The sequence below is a fragment of the Erinaceus europaeus genome, chromosome 1 (genome assembly GCF_950295315.1).
Source record: "Erinaceus europaeus chromosome 1, mEriEur2.1, whole genome shotgun sequence".
Lineage (NCBI taxonomy): Eukaryota > Metazoa > Chordata > Mammalia > Eulipotyphla > Erinaceidae > Erinaceus > Erinaceus europaeus.
Window position 1 is genome coordinate 157,702,771 of NC_080162.1, and position 24,687 is coordinate 157,727,457.

At 42.5% G+C, this 24,687-nt stretch overlaps 1 protein-coding gene across 1 annotated transcript in view; it reads right to left on the bottom strand.

Annotated features, from left to right (window-relative positions):
* LOC103122411 (protein kinase, DNA-activated, catalytic subunit) overlaps nt 1-24,687 on the bottom strand; it is a 94,175-nt gene that overhangs the window by 51,259 nt on the left and 18,229 nt on the right. Inside the window, exons 11-22 of the mRNA XM_060202189.1 lie at nt 23,676-23,819; nt 21,468-21,619; nt 18,916-19,047; nt 14,958-15,069; nt 14,096-14,220; nt 13,854-14,003; nt 12,610-12,783; nt 9,143-9,241; nt 7,306-7,513; nt 3,952-4,141; nt 3,040-3,255; nt 1,936-2,048 (exon numbers count right to left, since the gene is read on the bottom strand). Coding sequence (XP_060058172.1) covers nt 1,936-2,048; nt 3,040-3,255; nt 3,952-4,141; nt 7,306-7,513; nt 9,143-9,241; nt 12,610-12,783; nt 13,854-14,003; nt 14,096-14,220; nt 14,958-15,069; nt 18,916-19,047; nt 21,468-21,619; nt 23,676-23,819 — 1,815 coding nt within the window. The remainder of the gene's footprint in view (nt 1-1,935; nt 2,049-3,039; nt 3,256-3,951; nt 4,142-7,305; nt 7,514-9,142; nt 9,242-12,609; nt 12,784-13,853; nt 14,004-14,095; nt 14,221-14,957; nt 15,070-18,915; nt 19,048-21,467; nt 21,620-23,675; nt 23,820-24,687) is intronic.

The window sequence follows — 24,687 nt, forward strand, 5'->3', positions numbered from 1 at the left end:
TCACTGCTCCTAGTGGCCATTTTTTTTTCCCCATTTCTATTTTTATTAGATAGAAAGGGATGAGAGGGAAGAGGGATATAGAAAGGCAGAGAGAAAGATATCTACAGACCTGCCTTACCACTCATGAAGCGCCCCCCCCCCCAATCCCACTGCAGGTGGGGACCTGGGGCTCAAACCCAGGTCCTTGTGCTTGGTGATGTGCGTGCTCAATTGGGTGTGCCACCACCCAGCCCCATCCTTCACTTCATTATTTATCTCAGTTACAGAATCACCTCTACTTTCATCTATTTTTTTCCCCAAAAAGATAAAACATCTCCTTTCCTCTAGCACTAGGGAAAAGTGAAAGTATTTTGTATATTTTTAACTGTGCATTTATAATTCTACCACAATTTATAATTCTGCTATCCCAGGACAACTTTAATTCTTTGAATTTTAGATAGAAATAAAGATTCAAAGCACAATGGAGGGGGCTGGGCTGTAGCTCTGAAGGTTAAGTGCACATGGCATAAAGCACAAGCACTGGCTTAAGGATCCTAGTTCGAGCCCTGGCTCCCCACCTAGCGGGGAGTCACTTCACAAGTGGTGAAGAAGGTCTGCAGGTATCTATCTTTCTCTCCCCCTCTCGATTTCTCTGTCCTATCCAAAAAAAAAAAAAAAAAAAAGGAAAAAATGGCCACCAGGAGCAGTGGATTCACAGTGCAGGCACCAAACTCCAGCAATAACCCTGGAGGAAAAAAAAACCAAAATACAATGGACAAATCAGGAAGTGTCCTACAGCCAAGATTTCCCCACTGCCTCTTCCCTGTCCCAACTGGCATGACACTGTGGGTTTCAGGTTGTAGGTCCTCTCATTAGCCTTGTACCTGTGTGTGAAGGCCAACACTCATCTCTATTTTGGATTAAAATCTAACACAATTGCTAGACAAAAAAAAAAAAAGGTTTTCATGCCTATGGCTCTTAAGTCCCAGGTTCAATCATCAATACTACCATAAAACCAGAGATGAGCAGTGTTCTGGTCTCTCTCAGTAGTTCTCTTGTTAAAAAAAAAAGGGGGGGGGGAGGCACCACAGTGCTGTCCTATCATTTACAGAGCTTTCTTTGACGGCATCCTTGGCACTTCCATGTGGTGGTAAGTGCTAGAACCCAGTGACTCAAGAACAGTCAGACACATGCTCAGTCAGGTGAGTTATCATCTGGTCCTACAATGTTATCTTTCTTAATGGCAGAGTAGTATTCCACTGAATCAGTATCACACTCTTTTCTGTCCCAATTCTTTTATTTATTTTTTCTTTTTTTGCCCTTGTTGTTTTATCGTTGTTGTGGTTATTATTGTTGGTATTGATGTTGTTTTTGTTGGCTAGGACAGAGAGAAATGGAGAGAGGAGGCAAAGACAGAGAGGGGGAGAGAAAGATAAGACACCTGTAGACCTGCTTCACCACTTGTGAAGTGATCCCCACTGCAGGTGGGGAGACGAGGGCTCCAACTGGGATCCTCAATGCCGGTCTTTGTGCTTGGTGCCATGTGCACTTAACCTACTGCGCTACCGCCCACCACCCCCCTTTTAATTTCTTTTTCTTCTTCTTCTTTTTTTTTAACCAGACTGTTCAGCTCTGGCTTATAGTGCTGTGGGGGGAATTGAACTTGGGACTTGAGAGCCTCAGGCATAAAAGTCTCTTTGCATAACCATTATGCTATACCCCCACCCTGTCCCAATTCTTTTTTTTTTTTTAAATATTTATGTATTCCCTTTTGTTCGCCCCCTTTTTTAAAGTATTTATTAATGAGAAAGATAGGAGGAGAGAGAGAAAAAGCCAGACATCACTTTGTACACGTGTGCTGCCAGGGATCAAACTCAGGACCTCATGCTTGAGGGTCTAATGCTTTATCCACTGTGGCACCTCCTGGACCACCCAATTCTTTGAAAAGATACAAACCTTCTCTCGTTTTTGGTCAGCAACACCTTTTCTGGCATAAATCAAACTGAGCTTCTCTTGGTCCTTTAAGAATCGCCTGCGTAACCTGAGTATTTCTGCCCGGTTGTCCACACCTGAGAAACAGAACAGGCTTGTTGGAGACAGCCATGGCAGCATCTGCAGCTGGCCTGGCCTCCTACCCACAACCCCCTCCCCAATTAGAAGTGAGACTGTCTGCTTATCGCTATTCTCCACCTGTATGCATTTACTGGCATAATGGCACAAGTCTGCAGAGCACAGAGAACAGTCAAAGAAATAAGCAAAGAGTTCTGGAAGCTAGAGAACAGGCTGTAATGAGCTCAGCCCAATCCCAGTGCCATATGCAGAGAGTGGAGCAAAGACGGCAGGCGAGGGGACCCACCTGGAGATACAGATGGTTCATTCTGCTTCACTGCGTGGTCACCAATCTACTGCCTCGACCCAACCTAATGTTCTAGAAAGTCACTCAGAGAAGGGATGGAGTCTAAGTTTTTGTTTGTTTGTTTTCTGACATCCCCCCAAAATAAACTTTTCAGCAAGGCAAGTGCTCATTTACTACATTAAATGTTGATGGCTTGGCTTTCAGATAACAGCGTCACATACATGAGGTCAAAAATCATTTTACCAGGGCTGAGTGGTTGTGCACCTGGTAGAGCGCACACTTTACCATGTTCAAGCCCCCAGTCCCCACCTGCAGGGAGGAAGCTTCACAAGTGTAGGAGCAGGCTGCAGGTGTTTTTCCTTCCCTCCCTCTTTCTCTGTCTCACCCTCTATCAAATAAGTAAATAAATATATTCTTAAAACAGTAATCTCATTAGGGGCTGGGTGGTGGTGCACATGGTTAAATACACATGCTACAATGCATAAGGACCCAGGTTCAAACCTCTGGCCCCACCTGTAAGGGGAAAGCTTTGTGAGCGGTGAAGCAGGTCGGCAGGTGTCTCTTGTCACTCACCCCCTCCCCTTCCTCTCAATTTATCCCTGTCTCTATCAAATAAATACATAAATAACTAAAATAAAAAGTACTCTCTGTATCTAGGTCTCTGCAGTGATTCAGAGGTCAGAAATTTTAAACTTTCTTTTTACCTTTTGCTTTGCTATCAACCTCATCTCCCGGAAGGCCCAGTCGCTTCTTCCCAAAATCAGGGCCCACCGACTTCATGGGTATTCTCTGGATCCTGTCACTCCTCTGATGAGCGAACAGCAAGGAGGAAGAGGAGGAGTCAGATGCTGAGGAGGCCGAGTAGTCCACCAGAGGGTCTATGCTGCTTCCAGTCAGCCAGTTGAAGGAACTCCTTCCATCTACACATGGGGGGGTGGGGGGGCGAGGATGACAGACAACAGGGCACAGCATGTCCAGGAGGGCATGGTACAGCCAAGCCACACCCACACATGGGGGCAGTGCCCATGCCAGACAAACTGTGTATGGGTTAAAGGGGCCACTTGACAGCACTGGAGGAGTTGGGTGATGAGGTCTGGAGTTCAACCCCAGGCATCACATGTACCAGACTGATGCTTTGGTTTTCTTTCTCTCTAATAAATCAACCTCTTGTGTTATCTCTTTTTCCCCCACCCCCTCCATTTTTTAAGGTGGGGTTATAAGATTCTGCAGTCTGGGCCTCTGTGTGTTCACCGTGAGAGTGACTAGGGACAGTAACTCTCAGGAGGCAGCCTGGGCTGGTTAGAACAGAGAGAAATTGAGAGGGGAGAAGATAGAGAGGACGCGAGAAAGACAGACACCTGCAGGCCTGCTTCACCATTGTGAAATGACACCCCGGCAGATGGGGAGCTAGGGGCTTGAACCGGGATCCTTGTGCTTCATACTATACGAATTTAACCTGGTGTGCCACCACCCAGTTCCCTAACATCTTCTTTCACGGTCTTAGCACTTTTTTTCTATTATTGTTTTGCTTCTTTTACAAACAGTATTCTCACAGGAAAGGCTGCCCCTACATGAAATAGCACCCATCCATAGCAGGCATTGGGGTGAGGGGTTACCTGTATTCTGTGTGGGTGTGAAGTCATATTGCTGTTGGGTGGCCCGTATCTGCCTTTCCTTTGCCCCTCGATTTGGCAGGGAACCCTCCTGGTTCTGCATCTGAAGCGTGCTTTGGGAGGCCTGAGTCTCTATAAACATCGGAGTGAGAACAGTACTTCGAAAACGCCAGTGAGATTCAATTGTGTATTCCTGCATTTGAGAGAGTTTCAAATAAATTTTTTTTAAACAATAGAATGTTTCTGTTTTACAATTTTCTTTTTGATAGAAACAGAGGAGAAAGAGATTGATTGTGTGTTTGTGTGTGTGTGTGTGAGAGAGAGAGAAAGAGAGATAACGGGGGGAAGAGATACTTTTAGCACTACTCTACCACTCATGTAGCTTCCCTCCTCCAGGCACTACCATGTGGAGACCAGAGGCTCAAACCTGCGTCATTGAGCATACTAAGGTGTTTGGTCTACCAAGTAAGCTACCCCCAGGCCCAGAATATTCTTTATTGTATACAAGAGACAGAGAGAGAAACCACTGTACATGCAGCATTGGGTCTTCAACCAAGACTACTGTATCCTGCTAGACTGTCATTCAGATTAGATGGAGGTAGAAAAACCTTCTCAGACAAGCAACAGTTGAAGGAGTCAACTATCACACCAAGCCTGCCCTGAAAGAAGTTCCGAAAGGTCTCCTATAAACAATCAGATCACCATAAACATGCCATATATGAGAACATTCTAAAAATCTACAATAATGGCATCAAAATAACTTCAGTCTGTAATATCAATAAATATTAAACACAAATTCAAAAGGAAAGGATGGAAAACTACCATCCAAGCCAATGGACCACAACAACAACAAAAAAGGTAGGAACAGCTATGCTTATATTTGACACGATAGACCTTAAAATAAATAAAATTTAAAAAGATAGGGATAGGAATTAGTGTTCAGAGGATCAATAAATCAAGAGGATTTAATGGTTATCAACATCTATGCATCCAAGGAGAGGCCATCTAAATACATCAAACATCTACTGAGAGAGCTACAGCAATATATTAACAGCAACATAGTAATAGTAGGGGACTTCAACACCCCACTGTCTCAACTTGACAGATCATCCAGGCAGAAAATCAATAAAGAAACGAGGGAGCTACTTGCTGCATATGAAATAGTGTCACTTAGACTTAGATACCCTCCTCACCTACTTCCTATTATACTTCCGTCAGTCACTCCAAAGCTAACCTTATCAAAGCAAGGACTGCAAAAGCTGAATAAGGGCAAGAGACTGGCATACTTTAATGATGACTCCTCAGTCACCATCAGGCCACCCCATCAGCTGGGGCCCTAGTCTGGGAATCCTGAGATTCCCAAACAGACATGATGGGCCTAGATCTTGAATAGATTCCTCTCTCCATTGTTACTGGTTACCTCTATCAGGAACAACACAATAGACCCCTTGGTGGGGCCCCATAGGACCTTGCCCTCAACATGGATCAACAACGGCAGGGAATGTTACATCCTCCAAAGGGAGGCTGGACAACACACTCTATGTTCCACCTGAGGAAGATGGGTCCTGAAATTGGGCCAGCTTGGAATGTTCCTACTCATGACTACAGAATGTGAGCTCAGATCTACAGGGATGCAGAGGTCACATAGGCTATGAAGCTGAATATGGGCTCCAGATCACATCAAATTGATGGGGTTAACCATCAACAATATTTATACAACTTTCCCATTTTGGGGAGCTACTCTCTTCCCTGATCCAGCTTTCTGGTCCTTTTTCCAGCCATAACATCATCTCCCCAGACAATAACTTGGATCCACCTGCATATCAGATGTCAGGCTCAGGGAAAAAACAAACAACTAAACAACTAGTATACTCATGGGCCCTTTGGAATATAACTAAAATAGGACTACTAACTATCTACAAAATGGAGGCCCCCCCCCCCCAAACTCATCATCTGAACTATTCCAGCCTCTAGGTTCATGACTAGTCAATAATTTGTTTGGCTTTATATGTTAACTCTTTTTCCAGCCACTAGGTTCCAGATGCTAGCATGATGCCAAACGGACTTCTCTGGGCAGACGACCCCACCAATGTGTTCTGGAGCTCTGATTCCCCAGCAGAACCCTGCCCCACTAAGGAAAGAGAGAGGCAGGCTGGGAGTATGGGTCGACCTGTCAACGCCCACGTTCAGTGGGGAAGCAATTACAAAAGTCAGCCCTTCCACCTTCTGCACCCCATAGTGACCCTGGGCCCATACTCCCAGAGGGATAAAGAATATGAAAACTATCAGGGGAGGGGATAGGATATGGAGTTCAGGTGGTGGGAACTGTGTGGAGTTGTACCCCTCTTATCCTATGTTTTCTGTCAGTATTTCCTTTTTTATAAATAAAAATAAATTAAATTCTTAAAAGTTGAAAAAAAAAAGAAATGAGGGAGCTAAATGAGGAGATAGATAAACTAGAACTATTGGACATTTTCAGAGTAAAAATGGTGACTTCACCATTTTCAACCCATCTTGGATGGAGCTTTAAGAAACCATGTTAAGTGAAACAAGTCAGAAGCAGAGGGATGATCTCACTCACAGGCAGAAGCTGGAAAACAAGATGAGAAGAGAAAACACTAAGCAGAACTTGGACTGAAGTTGGTGTATTAAAACAAAGTAAAAGACTCTGGGGTGGGGGAAGGATTCAGATCCTGGAACAGGATGGTAGAGGACCCAGTGGGGGTTGTCTGGAAAAATGAGAAATGTTATGCATGTACAGAATATTGTATTTACTGTCAACTATAAAACATTAGTCCCCCGGGGGTTGGGCGGTAGCGCAACGGGTTAAGCGCACGTGGCACAAAGCGCCAAGGACCAGTGTAAGGGTCCTGGTTCGAGCCCCCAGCTCCCCACCTGCAGGGGAGTCACTTCACAGGCGGTGATGGTCTGCAGGTAGGTCTATCTTTCTCTCTCCCTCTTCTCTCGATATCTCTCTGCCATATCTAACAATGACGACATCAATAACAACAACAATAACTACCACCACAATAATAAAAAACAACAAGGGCAACAAAAGTGAAAAGTAAATAAATTTAAAAAATGCCTGTTAACCAGAAGGCAGGAAAAGCAGGGCTGGGGAGACAGCATAATGGTTATGCAAAAGCCTTTCAAGCCTGAGACTCTGAGGTCCCAGGTTCAATCCCCAGCCCCACCATAAGCCAGAACTGAGCAGTTTTCTGGTGTCTCTGTCTCTATCTGTATCTTTCCCTCTGTATCTACTCTTTCTCATTACAATAAATGAAATAAAATATTTTTTTAAAAAAAAAGGCAGGAAAAGCTTACAGTATTAAGATGCCACAGAGATATGTACTTCACCTGAAATTCACATTCTGACAGAGGATGCTCGAACATAGGATTTGAATAATCTGGGCTCATGCTGGTCATTTCAAGCAGAAAATCCGTTGCTAAACTTAAAAAGTGCATTTCTATCTTAGGAGAATATAAGGAATTGATTGCTAACAATCGGTCCAAGGTATTTGAAGGTAATCTAGTTTCATGGCTCCAGAAATTTCGAATAATTAATCTGCAAAACAGAAAAGAAGTTGGCAAATGAGAAAGAATGCCCCCTACTAAACGGTGTCAGGTAGAGAAGGTAAAGTTTTCGTTTATATCACGTTGAACAGAGAGGGAAACCACACTCAAAACTGTGTAAAGAGTATTATCTAAGGTATAAAAATAACAATGCATTCAAGGCAGGGAATATTCTAACATCTACTTAACAAAAGATGAGAAGTAGATTATTTTATCCTGACCGCTTACCAACTGGAAAGTTTTCAGTGATAAGTATCTAAATATTAACTACTTTATAATGGAGAAATCATCCAAATGTAAGATAAGCCATCAACTATCTTGCTAAAAATGTGTTCCGATTAGTCCCATAAAACATGGAAAACTTGGGTTAGGGAGACAGAATAATGTTTATGCAAAAGACTTTTTTTTTTTTTAATGTGCAGGGTTCTTTTTTTTTTTTTTAAAGATTTTATTTATTTATTTATTAATGAGAAAGATAGGAGGAGAGAGAAAGAACCAGACATCACTCTGGCAAATGTGCTGCCAGGGATTGAACTCAGGACCTCATACTTGAGAGTCCAAAGCTTTATCAATACGCCAACTCCTGGATCACACAAAAACACTTTTGTGCCTGAGGCACCAGAAGTCCCATGTTCAATCTTCAGTACCACCATAAGCCAGACCTGAGCAGAGGTCTGGTAAAAAATAATAATAAAATAAATAAATAAATTTTCAACTCAAAACAAACTGGTTAATATTCATGTTAGGCTTTCTAATTTATAAATGTTTATGAAATCTGAATATAACTCTTTAAAGCTCAATCATTTTTAAATTGTGGAATGGAAATTACTAGTCATGCAAAAAAAATGTATGCACTCTCTGATATAATTAATACTTGAGGGGAGTCAGGTGGTAGTGCAGCGGATTAAGCACACGTGGCGCAAAGCACAAGGACAGACATAAGGATCCTGGTTTGAGGCCCTGGGTCCCCACCTGCAGGGCAGTTGCTTCACAATCAGTGAAGCAGGTCTGCAGGTGTCTTTCTCTCCCCGTCTTCTCCTCCTCTCTCCATTTCTCTTTTTCCTATCCAACAATGACGACATCAATAACTACAACAATAAAACAACAAAGGCAACAAAAAGGGAATAAATAAATATCTTTAAAAAATAAAATAAAAAACAATTAATACTTGAGAAAACACTTCTATAACTGACTTAGATGGACACTGTAGAAAACAAGCATCACTTATCCTATCACATAAATTAACACGGTCCCTTGTTATTTTTAAAGTTTCAAACATTTTATTCAACATTAATATGTCTAGTGTGATGCCAACTACGAGTTAAATAGGAAATTTATTTGTCATTACAGATCTTTACATTTGAAGCTCTTTAATTCACTGCTTTAGTAGAGAGCACTTTACTGGCAATACTTGTCTCCAAGAGATTTATATTGTCAGATTTGTTAAAAATCTTAATGTGACTTCAACATATTTCTGCTAAACAATATGAATACAAGAAGCTGACAAAATGCTAACACGTGAAATACATATCTGAACAGCTGAAAATAATCTATGCTAGTTCTGGAAAGAAATCACCCACTATCTTCGCCCTGGCCCAGGGATCCCAGATGCAGTACATACTGAAGCCCAAGGTTCTCATCGATCAGTCCTTGAACCAACACATCTTTCACCAACTTAAATATTTCCTGGGAGTCATCATCTGTTTGACTTTCCGGATCTCTGTGGAAAATAATGAGACATTAATACTCTTTTCCATCACTTTAATTCAGTCCCAGTAATGCTGCCCAGAAGTAAATCACTTTGGTTTCTCCCTCTGAAATTCCTGACATGACAGCAGACAGAACCTCTGTCTCTTTTTGCCTTTTTTTAATTAAAAAAATTATTTATAAAATGGAAATATTGACAAGACTATAGGATAAGAGGGGAACATTTCCACACAATGCCCACCCCTAGAACCCCATATCCAATCTCCTCCCTTGATAGCTTCCCTATTCTTCATCTTTCTGGGATTCTGGACCCTAGATCAGTGTGGGGTGCAGAAGGTGGAAGGTCTGGACCTTTGTGGGCCCCTATAGGACCTTGCCCTCAATGTGGATCAATAATGGTAGGGAGATGTTGGGCAGTACACCAGCTTCCCCTTGCTTATCCCTGTGGTCTATTTACATAACCAGTTACCTAGGAACCGCCCTGCCTACAGGGCATTGGTTTAATCCCCACTGGTTCACGATGTCTTTTTGCTCTGCCCCCCCTCTTGTAGTCACCCTGATTTCCAACAGTCTGTTTTTGCTCCACCCTCTCCACGTCACATCCTGTTTCCACCCTACTTGGCGAGTATGTATACAGCTGCTCTTCTGTTTTAACACACTTGGGATTGCCTTCCAGCTCCAAGAGTCCCAGAGTCTCTCTCCTGTGACACTAGCTCAGCACGAGTTCCTGATCCCTCTCCCACGCAGCAGCCTAGGTTGGCTCCAGTTGAGTTCTCTCTAACCCAGAGAGCACTTGCTGGGGAAGAAGCACCCTCAGGCTATCCCAGCAGGGAGAGTTCCATTCTCTAAAGGGAGGTCTACCTCTACCCAAGGAAGATGGGTCCTGAAATTAGTGCAGCCTGGAATGTTCCTAGCCTTGACCACAGAATGTGAGCTCAGATCTACAGGGAAACAGAGGTTACATAGGCTCCTGTGCTGAATATGGTCCCCAGATTAAACTGATGGGGTTTATAATTAACAATACTTTCCCCATATTTGGGAGCTACTCTCTGCCCTGATCCAGCTTTCTAGTTCTTTTTCCAACTATGACATCATCTCCCAAGACAATAACCTGGGGCCAACTGCAAAAACTAGTAAAGAACTTGTTTCTATGTGCTGTCATTCCCTCTCCCTCAGGTGCCTTGCAGAGTCCTTCCTGTGACTCTTCCTATTCAAACTTCCCCTCCCAGTGTGAAGAAGTTCTTGGGGTGTCCCAGGCAGAGAGCTGGCTAGTGGAAGCAGAACTACAGAGGGCTCCCTAGGGAAAGCAGAGGTTCTAAGATGTCAAAGGCCCCAGTGGCCATGATCTGACAAGAGTTGTGAAGGAGGAAAAGAGCCCCACAGAGTTTATTCTTTCTTTTCAGACATTAAAAGGGTACTGATGAAAATAAAGTACTATTAACCCAACCAATAACTTCATGCTCTGTTTTCCATACCTATGTAAAATTAAATTCACATACATTTCAATATGCTAGTAGTAAATTCCTAGATTTCTTTTCCTAGATTTCTTTTCCTAGATTTCTTTTTCCTAGAGGGGGAGACTCAGGTTGGCGCACTACTCAGTCCTAGGTGTGGGTGTGAAGCCTAGGGACTAACACCTGCAAAGCTCATGCTCTACCTAAGTTATATCACCAGATGCCACAATAAAGTGGTTTTAATTATTAATCATGGTTTGTTTTTTTGCCTCCAGGGATACCGCTAGGGCTCGGTGCCTGCACTACAAATCCACTGCTCCTGGCAGCCAGTTTCCCATTTTGCTGCCCTTGTTGTTGTTATTGTTGCCATTGCTGTTGTTGTTGGATAGGACAGAGAGAAATCGAGAAAGGAGGGGAAGACGGAGCCGGGCGCTCAAACTGGGATCCTTATGTCAGTCCTTGCACTTCGCACTATGTGTACTTAACCCACTGTTCTGCCGCCTGGCTCCCACGATTTTTTTTTTCCTTTTCTTTTAATTGCCATTGGAGTTATTGCTGGGGCTTGATGCCTGCATAACCAATCCACCCCTTTTGGTAGTCTTTCTTTCTTTTTCTTTTTTAAAGAATGTATTTATTCATGAGAAAGACAGGAGGAGAGAAAGAACCAGCCATCACTCTGGTGCATGTGCTACCAGGGATCAAACTCTGGGACCTCATGCTTGAGAGTCTAGTGCCTTAGCCACTGTGCCAACTCCTGGACCACACTCTCTCTCTCTCTCTGTCTCTTTCTTTCTTTTCTTCTAGTTAGAATAGATAGAAATTGGGAGGGGAAGAGGGGGAGAAAGAAAGGGAGAGAGAGGAAGAGAGACAACTGCAGAAATACTTCACTACTTGTGAAGCGTCCCTCCTGTATATGAGGAGCAGGAGTTTGAACCCGTGGTAATGGAAGCACTCAACTGGGTGTGTCACCACCTGGCCCTCATTAGTCATACTTTTAAATCTGATTTTATTCATAATTATCTGTACTAGGCTGTTAAAGACACATAAATGATTTCTGTTTTTAAAAGTAGGACATAGAAGTTGGCAAAATAGTTCACCTGGGAGCACTACAACCACGGGAGCACTACAGCACTGGAAGCTTTGGTGCTGTATTAACACTCTGTCTATTTCTACCTTAAAAAGTTAGCTTGGAGCAGTGAAGCTCGACTAAATAAATGAATGAATAAATAGAACAAAATAAAAAGCAGTATACTGGGTTACAGAGACAGCATAATGGTAATGCATAAAAACTTTCAGACTTGAAACTTTGAGGTTACAGGCTTAATCCACACCATCACCATCAGCCAGGGTTGGACAGTTCTTAGTCATAAGGGGAAAAAAAAAAAAGTAGTTTAAGTATAGAGGCAGGAAGATTGCTCATCTGATAAAGCACACGATTTAGGCATCTACAGGGCTCTGTGGTCAAGCTTTGGCATCACATGGGAGCATCATGGATGGTGGTGCAGTGCTATGGTATTTCTCTTCTCACTCTCCATATGAAGGAACTGGGTTCAAAGGCCGTTCCAAGGTACTGCATATGCATGAAGCCCTGAATTTACCACCTGGTGCCACATGAAAAATGGTTGCTGCAGGATTGGCAAGTCAGCTCACTTGGCTAGTGTGCGGCTTGGCCATATGCATGACTCAGGTTCAAGTCCTCAGCACCTCCGCCCCTTCCCCCCCCCCAGGATATTTTGGTGTGTGGTCTCTTTTACTCATTCTCTCTCTGTCTCTCTGCCTCTACCTAAAAAGATAACAAGTATGGAGCCCTGAGTTTGAACCTTGGCATTGCATTCACCAGCGGGATGCTCTTGCACGCTTTCTTCGTTGTTAATCTAAAAAGAGGAAAAGAAAAAAGAAAAGAAAAAAAGGTCAGTGTGGAGCTTACCGGTAATTGTCGTAAATCCACATCAGGATATTATACATCTGCTCCCTGCACACTGGAGAGGGGTGAGAAATGAACTCTGTAACAGGAGTCAGGAGTTCACGGAGTTCTACTGGTTTCAATTTTGCCATCATCTTATAAACTATGTCCAAACACACTTTTTGTCTTTCATCATCTCTACAAAAAAAAAAAAAAAAAATTAAAAGAATAGGAATTCAGCAACTTTTATTACTACACTTTCGGATAAGACACATTTTTTTCTTTGTACTGTTTCATATTTTCAAAGCTTCTTGTAACAGATATAACTATACTTAAATATAAGTTACCATCCTTAACATTATCATCCAGGGCTAGATTAATAAAAAGAAATAAATAATTCAATATGTTGTCCTGGACTGAATCCTGGAATAAGAAAAGGACATATCGGGTCCAATTTAGTTGACAGCATTGTACTAAACTTAATTTAGAAAGTTATCAAGATGATGTTAGATAGTAAAATGGAATAAAGTATATGACGACTTTATGTACTACTTTTAAACTTTCCCCTAAGTAGAACATTACTCCAAATTAGAAGTCTAATAGGTTCAACCAAAACTGACAATGCCAGGCAAAATAAAATAACAAAGGACTTCATGGTGTAAAAAAAAAAATGATTTCAAGTGTTAATCAGATCACTGGCATATAATATATGAAGGGTCTAAGTAAGATACACAAGTTATTTCCTTATTTTGTATATCTTTTCTTCCTTAAGGTACCCTGTTCAATGCCTTAGACACAGTAGACATTTGGTACATGTTTAATGAAAGATACTGGATCACAATCTATGTTTTTGTTATTGAATGTTTTGTTACACATTTATCAATCACCTATTACCATGTTAAAAAAAAAACAACACACTATATGTCCTGATAAGACTGGAGAAGTGTGGAAAGGTAAAACTGTGACAAAAGAGTGATAGCAGTCTCATTTAACAATTACTTTAGCAACATATTCTAATTTTCAAAATAAAATGGACAATTAAACAAACAGGTCTCTTACGTGGCAAGACAGGTAGACAATTCAAAAGTATGCCTTTTATATATGAAGCACTTAGACAATCTTGAGATGTGGTCTCTCTGTGGTGGAGGAGGCAGGAGGGCCAGGCCTACAGCCTTTCTTCTCATATTCAAACTAAATATATGCTTCTGGAAGACCTGCACGTTCCTTCTGAGCTGAAGGAGGCAGTTAGGGCACTGATACCCACTCACCTGTGCCTCATGACTTGGACGAAGTCCTTGCTCTTCAGCTGCAGGTACAGATCTCCTATTTCCTCTGCTCGACACAGGACCACCTCTAGACAGAGAGTCTTCATCACGCCATGAAATTTGGGCAGCAGGTAGAAGATGGTGTTCATAAACCTATCAGCAGACACAGCCGGTGAGTGGAATGGCAGCCACAGTCCCACAGATGCTGCCCTGCCACGGGCCCCTCTCCATGACCAACACTGTACCTGTCGGCCAGGGGAGGGAAGTTCTTCACCACTTTGTTCAAGCAAACGATGAATTTGTCCTCCATTGTCTTCTGATGTTGTTTCAACTCTTTGACTATCAGTTCACACAGGGATTCCTCCAGCATCTGAAAAGTTATGTTTCTTTTCAAATACAGCACAGTGGAAACTTATAAAGTACTATAAATGGTTTTATCTTGACAAGTGAGGAGAAACCAGGAAGGGGCTCAGTGTTCCTGTGGGTGTCCCCAATTCAGTCAGGGAGATGTAGGCAGGAAGGCAGAAAAGCCCACCATCAATCACACACCAATCAATTCCCATCCGCAGGGGGAAAGCTTCACAAGCGGTGAAACAGTGCTATAGGTGTCTCTCTGTTTCTCTCCCTCTCTACTTCCCCCTTCCTCTCAATTATTGGCTATCTCTATCCAATAAATAAATATAGATAATAAAAATAAAAAGAAACAAAGAAAAATACAAGAGGAAACATCAAGGCTTTGTGGTCTGTGTCAGCAGATCCAAGGATTAAAAGGGGGTGTGAAGACTGGGTGTGAGAGGAGGGCTGGAGCGCGGTGCCCTGTGGTGAAGACACAGCATTTTGGAGGCAGGTCAGCCGCACTGACACCTATTTGGAGGAGATGATGGAAGGCACACCTGTGACAACAACAGTAATTCAATATTTGATCAATAATTTGATTTGAGAAAAAAAATCATGTCCTTCAAAAAATCTGAGCACTACAGAGTAAAGTGTTAATAAATGCAGAATGCTTGCTGTGGTTTCTTACAGCACAGAGGACATGACATACCAAGTGTCATTTTAAATCAAAATTGAAAAAGGAGCATTTATTTTAACTTGCCCAACACTTACATGCTCTTTCTCAGTAACATATCGAAGAATAAGTCCCAGCACTTCTGCAGCCGCTGCATATACTTCTTTGTATTTTACAAAAGACATATTATTAACCAAAGTTTGAAAGTATCTACAACAAATACAGGAAATAAATATGCATAAGATAATCCATTCTGTTGACATACAAAGAAAACGGTTTTACTCCTCTAGCCGTGTGAATAACATCAGTGGAGAAAAGGGAAAACCTAACTCATGATCCATGTGACAACATTGAGGAAGCTTTATTTATTTATTTATTTATTTATTTATTTTATTTGTTTATTTTTCCTCCAGGGTTATTGCTGGGGCTCGGTGCCTGCACCACGAACCCACTGTTCCTGGAGGCTATTTTTCCCCCTTTATTGCCCTTTTTTTTTTATCATTGTCGCGGTTATTATTGTTGTTATTGATGTCATTGTTGTTGGATAGGACAGAGAGAAATGGAGAGAGGAGGGGAAGACAGAGGGGGAGAGAAAGATAGACACCTGCAGATTTGCTTCACCACCTGTGAGGCAACTCCCCTGCAGGTGGGGAGCCGGGGCTCCAACCGGGATCCTCACGCTGGTCCTTGCACTTTGTACCATGTGTGCTTAACCCACTGTGCTACTGCCCAACCCCTGGAAACTCTATTTATATGGCTCAGAGAGATGTAGGCAGGAAGGCAGAAAAGTCCACCATCAATCTCACAGGACCTGTAGAAGTCAAAGCAAAACAGTGCTAGGTGACTTAAAAAAAGTAGTGAAGGGCCGGGCAGTAATACACCGGGTTACGCGAACATGGCACAAAACAAGGATTGGCATAGGGATCCCGGATAAAGCCCCAACCTCCCCACCTGCAGGGGGCAGTTGCTTTACAAGTGGCAAAACAGTTCTGCAGGTGTCTTTCTCTCACCCTCTGTCTTCCCCTCTTCTCTCTGTCCTATCCAATAGCAACAGCAATAATAATAATAACAACAACAATGATATACATACAACAAGGGCAGCAAAAGGGAAAAAATAGCCTCCAGGAGCAGTGGATTCAGGCACCAAGCCCCAGCAATAGCCCTGAAGGCAAAATAAATAAATAAATAAATAAATAAATAAATAAATAAATAAAGTGAAGGGTGGAGGAAGCTACTTCAAGTTTCTGATTTATTGGCTCCTTTGTAAAGTGTCTTCTGTGATGAGAGGACAGTATGTGATGAGTGTGGACACAAGGGCAGTACTCCTAGAATCCTCGGACAGGCACCGCTGACCTTGGTGTCTCTGTGAGGCTCTCACTGGAGAGAGCAGCACAAATAAGGAATCTAGCTTGGCAAGCAGCTCACTTGGACAGTGTGCTGCTGTGTCATGTGCATGATCCAGGTTCAAGCACCAGCGTCCCACTGCATGGGAAAAAGTTTTGGAGATGAAGCTTCTCATTCTCTCTCCCTCTCCCTCTCTTTTTTTGTCTGTGTCTTGTTCTATCTGAAAAAGCTTAGAGTCTGCCTAAAAGTGAACTGATATGTTATGTTGAATCTGTGTCAAGCCATATGTCTATGTATGACAGCAAGTGATGGTTTATCTGGTGATGGGAAGACTAACCCAGGAAGACCAACTAGACAGAGTGAGACACAGGATCCTAGAGGCCTGGAAAAAGCTTGGAATGGATGTGGCGAAATGTATATAGCAGTCAGGATATGAACACTGATATTTCAGAAATCCCTGTTAGTGGAACAGTGGCATTCCCATTTGTGGTATTAAAAACTTATATTCCTAATTCTTTTTTTTTTTTTTTTGTCCAGAGCACTGCTCAGCTCTGGCTTATGGTGGAGCAGGGGGGTGGGGGGTTTGAGCCTTCGACTTTGGAGCCTCAGGCATAAGAGTCTCTTCACATAACCATCATGCTATCTACCCCTACGCATCTTCCTAATTCTGCCAATACTGCTGGTAGATGCAAACTGGTGCAGCCCCTTTTTTAAGACTGTGTAGAGTCCTTGAACAAATACATATGGAAGTACATTACGACCCACTTCTAGGCATTTACCCAAAGGACATAAAAACACCAGTTCAAAAGGACATATGCATCCTTATGGTCACAGCCAAAGAGTGGAGGCAGCCTAAATACCCATCAACATATGACCGGCTAAATGACTAAATAAGTTATGGGATATATATATATATATATATATTCATTCCATGGAATACTACTCTGTAATAAAAAAGATTATTTCTTTATTATTTTTTATTTTTCCCTTTTGTTGCCCTTGTTTATCGTCCTTGTTATTATTTGTTGTTGTTACTGCTGTCATTCTTGTTGGATAGGACAGAGAGAAATAGAGAGAGGAGGGGAAGACAGAGAGAGGGAGAGAAAGACAGACATCTGCAGACCTGCTTCACCGCCTGTGAAGCGGCTCCCCTGCAGGTGGGGAGCTTGGGGCTCAAACCAGGATCCTTAGGCTGGTCCTTGTGCTTCGAGCCATATGCGCTTAGCCTGCTGGGCTACCACCCAACAACCAAAAGGTATTATTTTATTTGTCTTTTGGGACAAAAAGGATGGAACCGGAGGTGATCATGTTTAGTGAAATAAGAGATAAAAGACAACTAGGTGGTTTCACTCATAGTGGAGTCTAGAGATCAGATACACATGAACTTAAAAAAAAAAAACTTTCTAAGACTTGTGAGAACTATGGTGGTGTGTGTGGGGTGAAACTATACACTGTAATCTTATAGTCTTGTAACCTACTATTAATCAACAACAAAACAAAAAAAAATGAGAGAAAAAAATTACTTCCTAAGCCCATGCTCCTTCAGCCCTGCCAGTGAGGGGTAGGGATAGGGGTCCTGGGGAGCAGCCCATCTGCTGCTGTCAGAAAGCAATGGGGCCAAGGCAGCATGAGGGACGGGACAGGGGAAACACCAATAAAAGAGCCTGTGATGAATAGTGTTGCTTTCAGGGATAAATGTTGAGGTCAGTCCAGAAAAGAAAAGAGATAGTATCTAACACATTTTATCTGCCAAAGTGTATTGTTGTTTTTGCCGGGCTGGCTTCACGGGCGGGTAACAGGCGACCAGGGACTCATGGTTGAACTGTACGCAGTATCTCTTTATTCAAGCAGGACGCAGCGCAAACTATACCAAGCTAAGCTAAACTCAAAACTACAAACAATCTTGTCCTTATAAATATACTAGCCCAGTAGGGTGGGAACAGGATGCAATGCAGAGAGGGTGGAGAGAAAAGTGACTGGTGAAAATCAGGGTATGACAAGGAGAGGGGGCGGAGCAGGCAAGAATCCTACCACTGAACCACCAATGCCCTGGAGGGAGGGTGGTGCTTGTTAACAGCGGTTTTGTAAATAGAATGAAGTGGTTATGTAAAATAGAATAGTGTTAAGCAGGGGGGATTAAACTAATGAAACAGAAGGGGTTTTTAGAAGCATACCAACAGTGTATGTTAAAAAAATAGTAAAAATCATGCTATTAAAAAAAGTACCATTCTTGGGAGTTGGGCGGTAGTGCAGCGGGTTAAATGCAGATGGCACAAAGCACAAGGACCAGAGTAAGGATCCCAGTTCGAGCCCCCGGCTCCCCACCTGCAGGGGAGTTGCTTCACAAGTGGTGAGCAGGTCTGCAGGTGTCCATCTTTCTCTCCCCCTTTCTGTCTTTCCCCTCCTCTCTCCATTTCTCTCTGTCCTATCCAACAACGACAACAATAACTACAACAATAAAACAAGGGCAACAAGGGAATAAATAAATAAAACAAATATATATATTTTTAAAAGTAACATTCTCATTAAACTCATTAGCACACATCTACCAAATGACCTTTAAACTCCATTATCTAAATGTGGACAATGATCTAAACTGAGCCTGTGTTGTGGTCCTTACTTCACCAAAATGAAACTGTGCTCCAGTCTACTGATCTAAATTAAGTGTACTTAAAGCGAAAGTAGAATCATAGGAAACATACGCATACTTACTTTGCACTTTCTATGCCGCACTTTGGATCATAGGGAGGCAAATTATTGGCCATTATAATCCCCAGTAATTGAATTCCTACTGAATTATCTTTAGAATTAGTATCTTTGCTGGCAAACTTTTCAAATATTAACCTGAAATGTAGGTAAAGAAAAAAAAAAGATAGTATTACCACAGAATAAAATAAGGAGCAGAAAGACTATGAATAATTTCCCAGATAAAGGAAAGCCATTTCACAGCCAGGATGGTAGCACAGTAGGGTAGGGTACTGGGCTCTCAAGGATGAAATGAGGAGGAAGTCCAGAATAATGCTCTAGTTCCCCCCCCTCGCCTCCTCTATTTTTCATAAACAAAGAAAAAAAAAGCCAGTAACAATGTTCTCTTTCCTATCTCTAACACCATTCTGCTAATAACTTCAGTTACATCCAGGTTGCTAGAGCTCTGGAACACAGGCAGTTCATGTTTTTTTTAAAAAAATCCAAATTCTCCTTTGGTAAAGTCTTTGCTAAGTGTTTAGTGTGCTTTAGGCTATTGAATCGAGGTGATTGTGAGATAGTTAACCAGGTAGAGTGTACACTTATCATGCATGAGAACACAAGTTTGAATCTCCAGCCGCCACATAGTTGCACCATGCAAAAAGAAAGCTTTAGGAGTGGTAAAGCAGGACTATGGTCTCTCTCTGCTCCATCCTCCTCTCTCTCTGTCTCTCACTCTGTAAAAAGAAAAAGTAAGGGCAAGGTGGTGGCACACCTGGTTAAGTGCACACATTGTAGTGCACAAGGTCCTGGCTTCAGGTCCCTGGTCCCCATGAGTGGTGAAGCAGGGCTGCAGGTGTCTCTCTCCCTATCTCCTCTTCCCTCTCGATTTCTGGCTGGGCATATCCAACAAATAAATAAATATAATTTTAAAAAAGTAAATGTTCAACAGGAACAGTAGAATCATTCAGGCACAAAACCACCAATGAAATCACTGGCAGCAAAATTAAATAAACAAACACGCCTTCCACACACCAAAAGGAGGTGCAAGGTCACCTAGAGGCCACGACCTGCTGAAAGATGCCCTTGATGTCAACCTTTGGAGGCTATGTTGTTTTCCGTGGCAACACTCTACTTTGTTAATGGATTCAATTTCAAATTATATTCCTACTATTATTTCAAGCAACTGAAGTTCAATTACCAATTACTTTTAACAAGGTGCTGTTCTAGTCATAGAATCCTGGGATTCCCATGTAGCTATGATGGACCTAGATGTCTAACAGACCCCTCTCTCCACCATCACTGGCCATCTCCATCAGGAACATCACAAGCCCTCTTGCGGGCCTCTAAAGGACCTTATGCTCAAATGTAGAATAATTGTAGAAACTGCCCCACCCTCGAAAGGGAGGTGGGGTCAACATACTCTGCCACTCGAGGAAGACTGGTCCTGAAATGAGTGTAGCCTACAATGTTCCTGGCTATGACCATGGAATGTAAGCTCAAACCTATAGGAATACAGAGGTTACACAGGCTGCTGTGCTGAGTATGAAGACATAGGTCCCATATATCAGATTGATGGGGTCTATAGTTAATGGTATTTATATACTTTTTCCATACTTGGGAGGTACTCTCTTCTCTGATCCAGCTTTTTTTTTTTTTATTCTCTTTTCTTGCCCTTGTATTTTTATTGTTGTTGCTGTTGTTGGATAGGACAGAGAGAAATGGAGTGAGGGAGGAAGCCAGAGATGGGGAGAGAAAGACAGACACCTGCAGACCTACTTTACCGCCTGTGAAGCGACACCCCTGCAGGTGGGGAGCCAGGGGCTTGTACCGGGATCCTTACACCAGTCCTTGCACTTCGTGCCACGTGCACTTAACCTACTGCGCTACCGCCCACATTCCCCTAAATCAGCTTTCTAGTCCTATCTCCAACTATGACATCATCTCCCCAGACAATACCTTTAGCCCACCTGCATGTTGGCTGTCAGGCTAAGGCATAAACTAGTAAAGTTATAGGCCCCTTGAAATATACCTAAAATAGATTTCCTAGCTTCTTCCCAAACAAAAACTCCAAATCTCATCTGCTAGATTCTTATCTTTAGTTACTGATTATTAAACAATTTGTTCTGCTTTATATCTTAATGCTTTTCAGCCACCAAGTTACAGAAGCTACCACGATAGCAACCTGACTTCCCTGGGCAGACAACCTCACCAATGTGTCCTGGACCCCCTCCTCTCCAAATCCCTGTCCCACTATGGAAAGAGACACACAGGCTGGGAGTATGGATCAACCTGCCAGTGCTCATGTCCTGCAGAAAAGCAATTACAGAAGCCAGACCTCCCACCTTCTGCACTCAGTAACAATCCTAGGTCTATACTCTCAGAGGAAGAATAGGAAAGCTTTCAATGGAGGGAATGGGATATGGAACTCTGGTGGTGGAAATTATGTAGAATTGTACCCCTCTTATCCTACTATCTTCTTGATCTATTAAATCAACAAACACAGAGAGAGAGAGAATAACAAGGTGCCACATATGAAGTACTGCTAAACAACAATGCACAAATCAGCCAATTTGTACCTGTAAGGGACAGATAAGCAATCCTTCCAGCATTCCACGAGAGTTTTTATGATCTCTAGGTTGTGTCTAAACACAGCTCTTTTCTGATGAAAAACATGTTTCATGAGGAAATGAAGCAACCGGTTTGCTAGCACTTCATCTTTAGGGATCCCCTAAAAACAAGACACAGAAATTCAGTATTAGTCTGGAGTATTCAGTTCTGGAATGGTATTCACTGTTCCACTCACAAGCACACTAAGCAATGAAATCTGGTACCCTACTGAGGAGTTCCATTCCTGGGTACAAACTCAGGTGTGATTTCGTATCACAGATGATTTTTTACCTGGCAGGTCTCACCAGGAGCTGCTCTTCCCAAGATAGCTAGGTTCAGTCAATGACCAGCAGCCTCAAAGATGCAGTTCCAGACTCAGGTGTCTATACTGGTTGTGTTTTCATGTGTAAATCTCTCACTAAAGAGCCTTCGTCTATTATTTTTATTTTATTTTTTTCCGAGGCTACTATGCATAATAGGTATCTCTGCTAGAGCCCCCTTCCCTTACCAGGGAAGGTAAGGGGACACTGAAGACCTTTCTTCCCACACTGTGTCAGTATCCAGTCTGTCTTGACTTTCAGCCTTTCTCCCTCACACATTTCCTATCTCTGGGATCCCATAGAACTGCTGACGTCTTTAATTCGGGGCACCGTCAATAGCGAGAAGCCCCTTGCAATCTGTGCATATCCACCTGAGCCTTATCTGTTTGTGGGTCCATGGGGGAACAGAAGGCCCGGCACTTCCTGCTGATGATGTGAGATGAGGGATGGAGAATCTCCCTGCTGACTCTCACTTCAGCTCACCACTGCTTTAATCCACTATTAGCAGTTTCTACTCTTAGCAGTTTAGTTCTCAAGCTCATTTATGCTCCCGACATCTGAAACAATCTCTTCCCATGGTTGCTATGTCAGTCTTAATTTTTCCCTGCTGCTAAGCAGAATGTACATTCTTTTTTTTTTCTATTGCACTAAAGCTTTGGGACCCAAATGTGGTTTACTGATAAAGATACAGACATGTGCAAAAGTTGTATATGTATCTACCATGTTTCGTAAGAACTGTCCCTGGGATATTTTTACATGAAACTTATCCAGAATTAGCACTAATCTTTGTGACCAAGTGAGAAAGATCCAACACACACAGATCTCTGCTGGCAGATGACACAAGCTTGCTTAGCATGCCAGTGTCATTCATCTGCTCGCATGCACTACACCATTCTGGATCAAAGGCAATAGTCCAGAAGTAGACAAGCTGCCAAAACACCCCAAATACAGAGATTTTAGTGACAGGAGTTTCTAGAACCTAACATCCAGAGTCTACGGACATTAGTTTTATGTACAATGTTAATAAAACTGGCCTCTCAATTCCTAGAAAGCAAAAACAAGCAACAAAGCAAAGAACACTCAGTATTTAAACATAAAAGGTCAGCAGCCCTGGAGGTGAAACAGTGGACAGAGTATTAGACTCACAAGCATGAGGCCCTCAGCATCATATGTGCCTCAGTTATTCTCTGGTGTTTTTTTTCTCTCTCTCATGAAGAAAAAAAAATTAAGTCAGAGGAATTACCAAAATCAGACAAAAGAAAAGAGAATGACTACAGCAACAATGAAAAACAGCAAGGGCAACAAAAGGGAAAAAAAAATTTTAATTTTAAAAATATTAAAAAAAAAAATGAAAGCAATATGAGATCATTTAGTAATGTGGCACAACAGCTATAAAATATGACCACTAGGGGGCTGGGCGGTAGGCAGCGCAGCAGGTTAAGCACACATGGTGCCAAGCACAAGGAATGGCTTAAGGATCCTGGTTTGAGCTATGGCTCCCCACCTGCAGGGGGTCACTTCACAAGCAGTGAAGCAGGTCTGCAGGTGTCTATCTTTTTCTCCCTGTCTTCCCCTTCTCTCTCCATTTCTTTCTGTCCTATCCAACATCAATGACAGCAATAATAATAACCACAACAACAATAAAACAACAAGGGCGATAAAAGGGAAAAAAATGGCCTCCAAGAGCAGTGGATTTATGGTGCAGGCACTGAGCCTCAGCAATAACCCTGGAGGCAAAGAAAAAAAAAAAGACTGCTAGAAAAGATGATTCTTGGTCATTAAGAGGAGGTGGAATTACCTGTTAGTTTCTCTACTTAGGATAGCAGCAAATGAAATAAAAGACAGGCCCAGCCTTACCACAGGAGTAGCCACTGCTGTCCACGAAAGGACAGTGACCACTAGCTCAACCACCATGTAGTGGATTCCTTCTCCCCCGTTGTTTTCTGAAACCACCAACTGCAGCAAGGGGCTGAGCCAGTACTTCGCATAGGGGCGAAAGACCTGGAAGGGAATTCAGAAGCCAAATATCAAAGAATGATTTTTGAATAACTAAAGTGCTTATCTAGAAACATACCCCCCCATCAGCTAGAATTTTATTATATGAATTGACTTAAATCTCAAACTAGTGTAAATTCCAGCAACTACCCTGCTTAAACGGGTTAGCTGCTCTACCGAGTTCTCTCCTTGTGGACTCCTAAAACCATGGTTCAATAAAAACAAATTTACTATTGACCTTCTCACTGTTTATAAATGTTCTGGCTTTTTTAAAAAAGACATTAATATGGACGTACCTGTGGGTATGACCACATTTAAAAATGTGGCCTCTGCTGGTTACTGAGAGGTCACTAGAATGGGTTCTAAGACAATGACAGTACCCTCATTACAAGAGGGCATTTATACATACCAAGACAGATACAGAGGAAAGAACTGTGAAGATTTAGGGAGAACAGTCCACCAGCCAAGAAATGTCTCAGGCTTCTAGCAGCTGGGAAAAGGGCCCACAACAGATTTTCCCACAAAACTCTCAGAAGAAACCAACCAACTTAGGATCAGCTCTCTGACCAGGCAGTATGGATTGTGATGGCTGAGAACTCTACTCATGGAGAATGGCAGCTTGGAGGCTCAGCATCAAGCATCACATTGTTTTTTGTGTATTTTTTAAAATATTTATTTATTTATTTTCCCTTTTGTTGCCCTTGTTGTTCTATTGCTGTAGTTATTATTGTTGTTATTGATGTCGTCATTATTGGATAGGACAGAGAGAAATGGAGAGAGGAGGGGAAGACAGAGAGGAGGAGAGAAAGACAGATACCTGCAGATCTGCTTCACTGCTTGTGAAGCGACTCCCCTGCAGGTGGGGAGCCAGGGG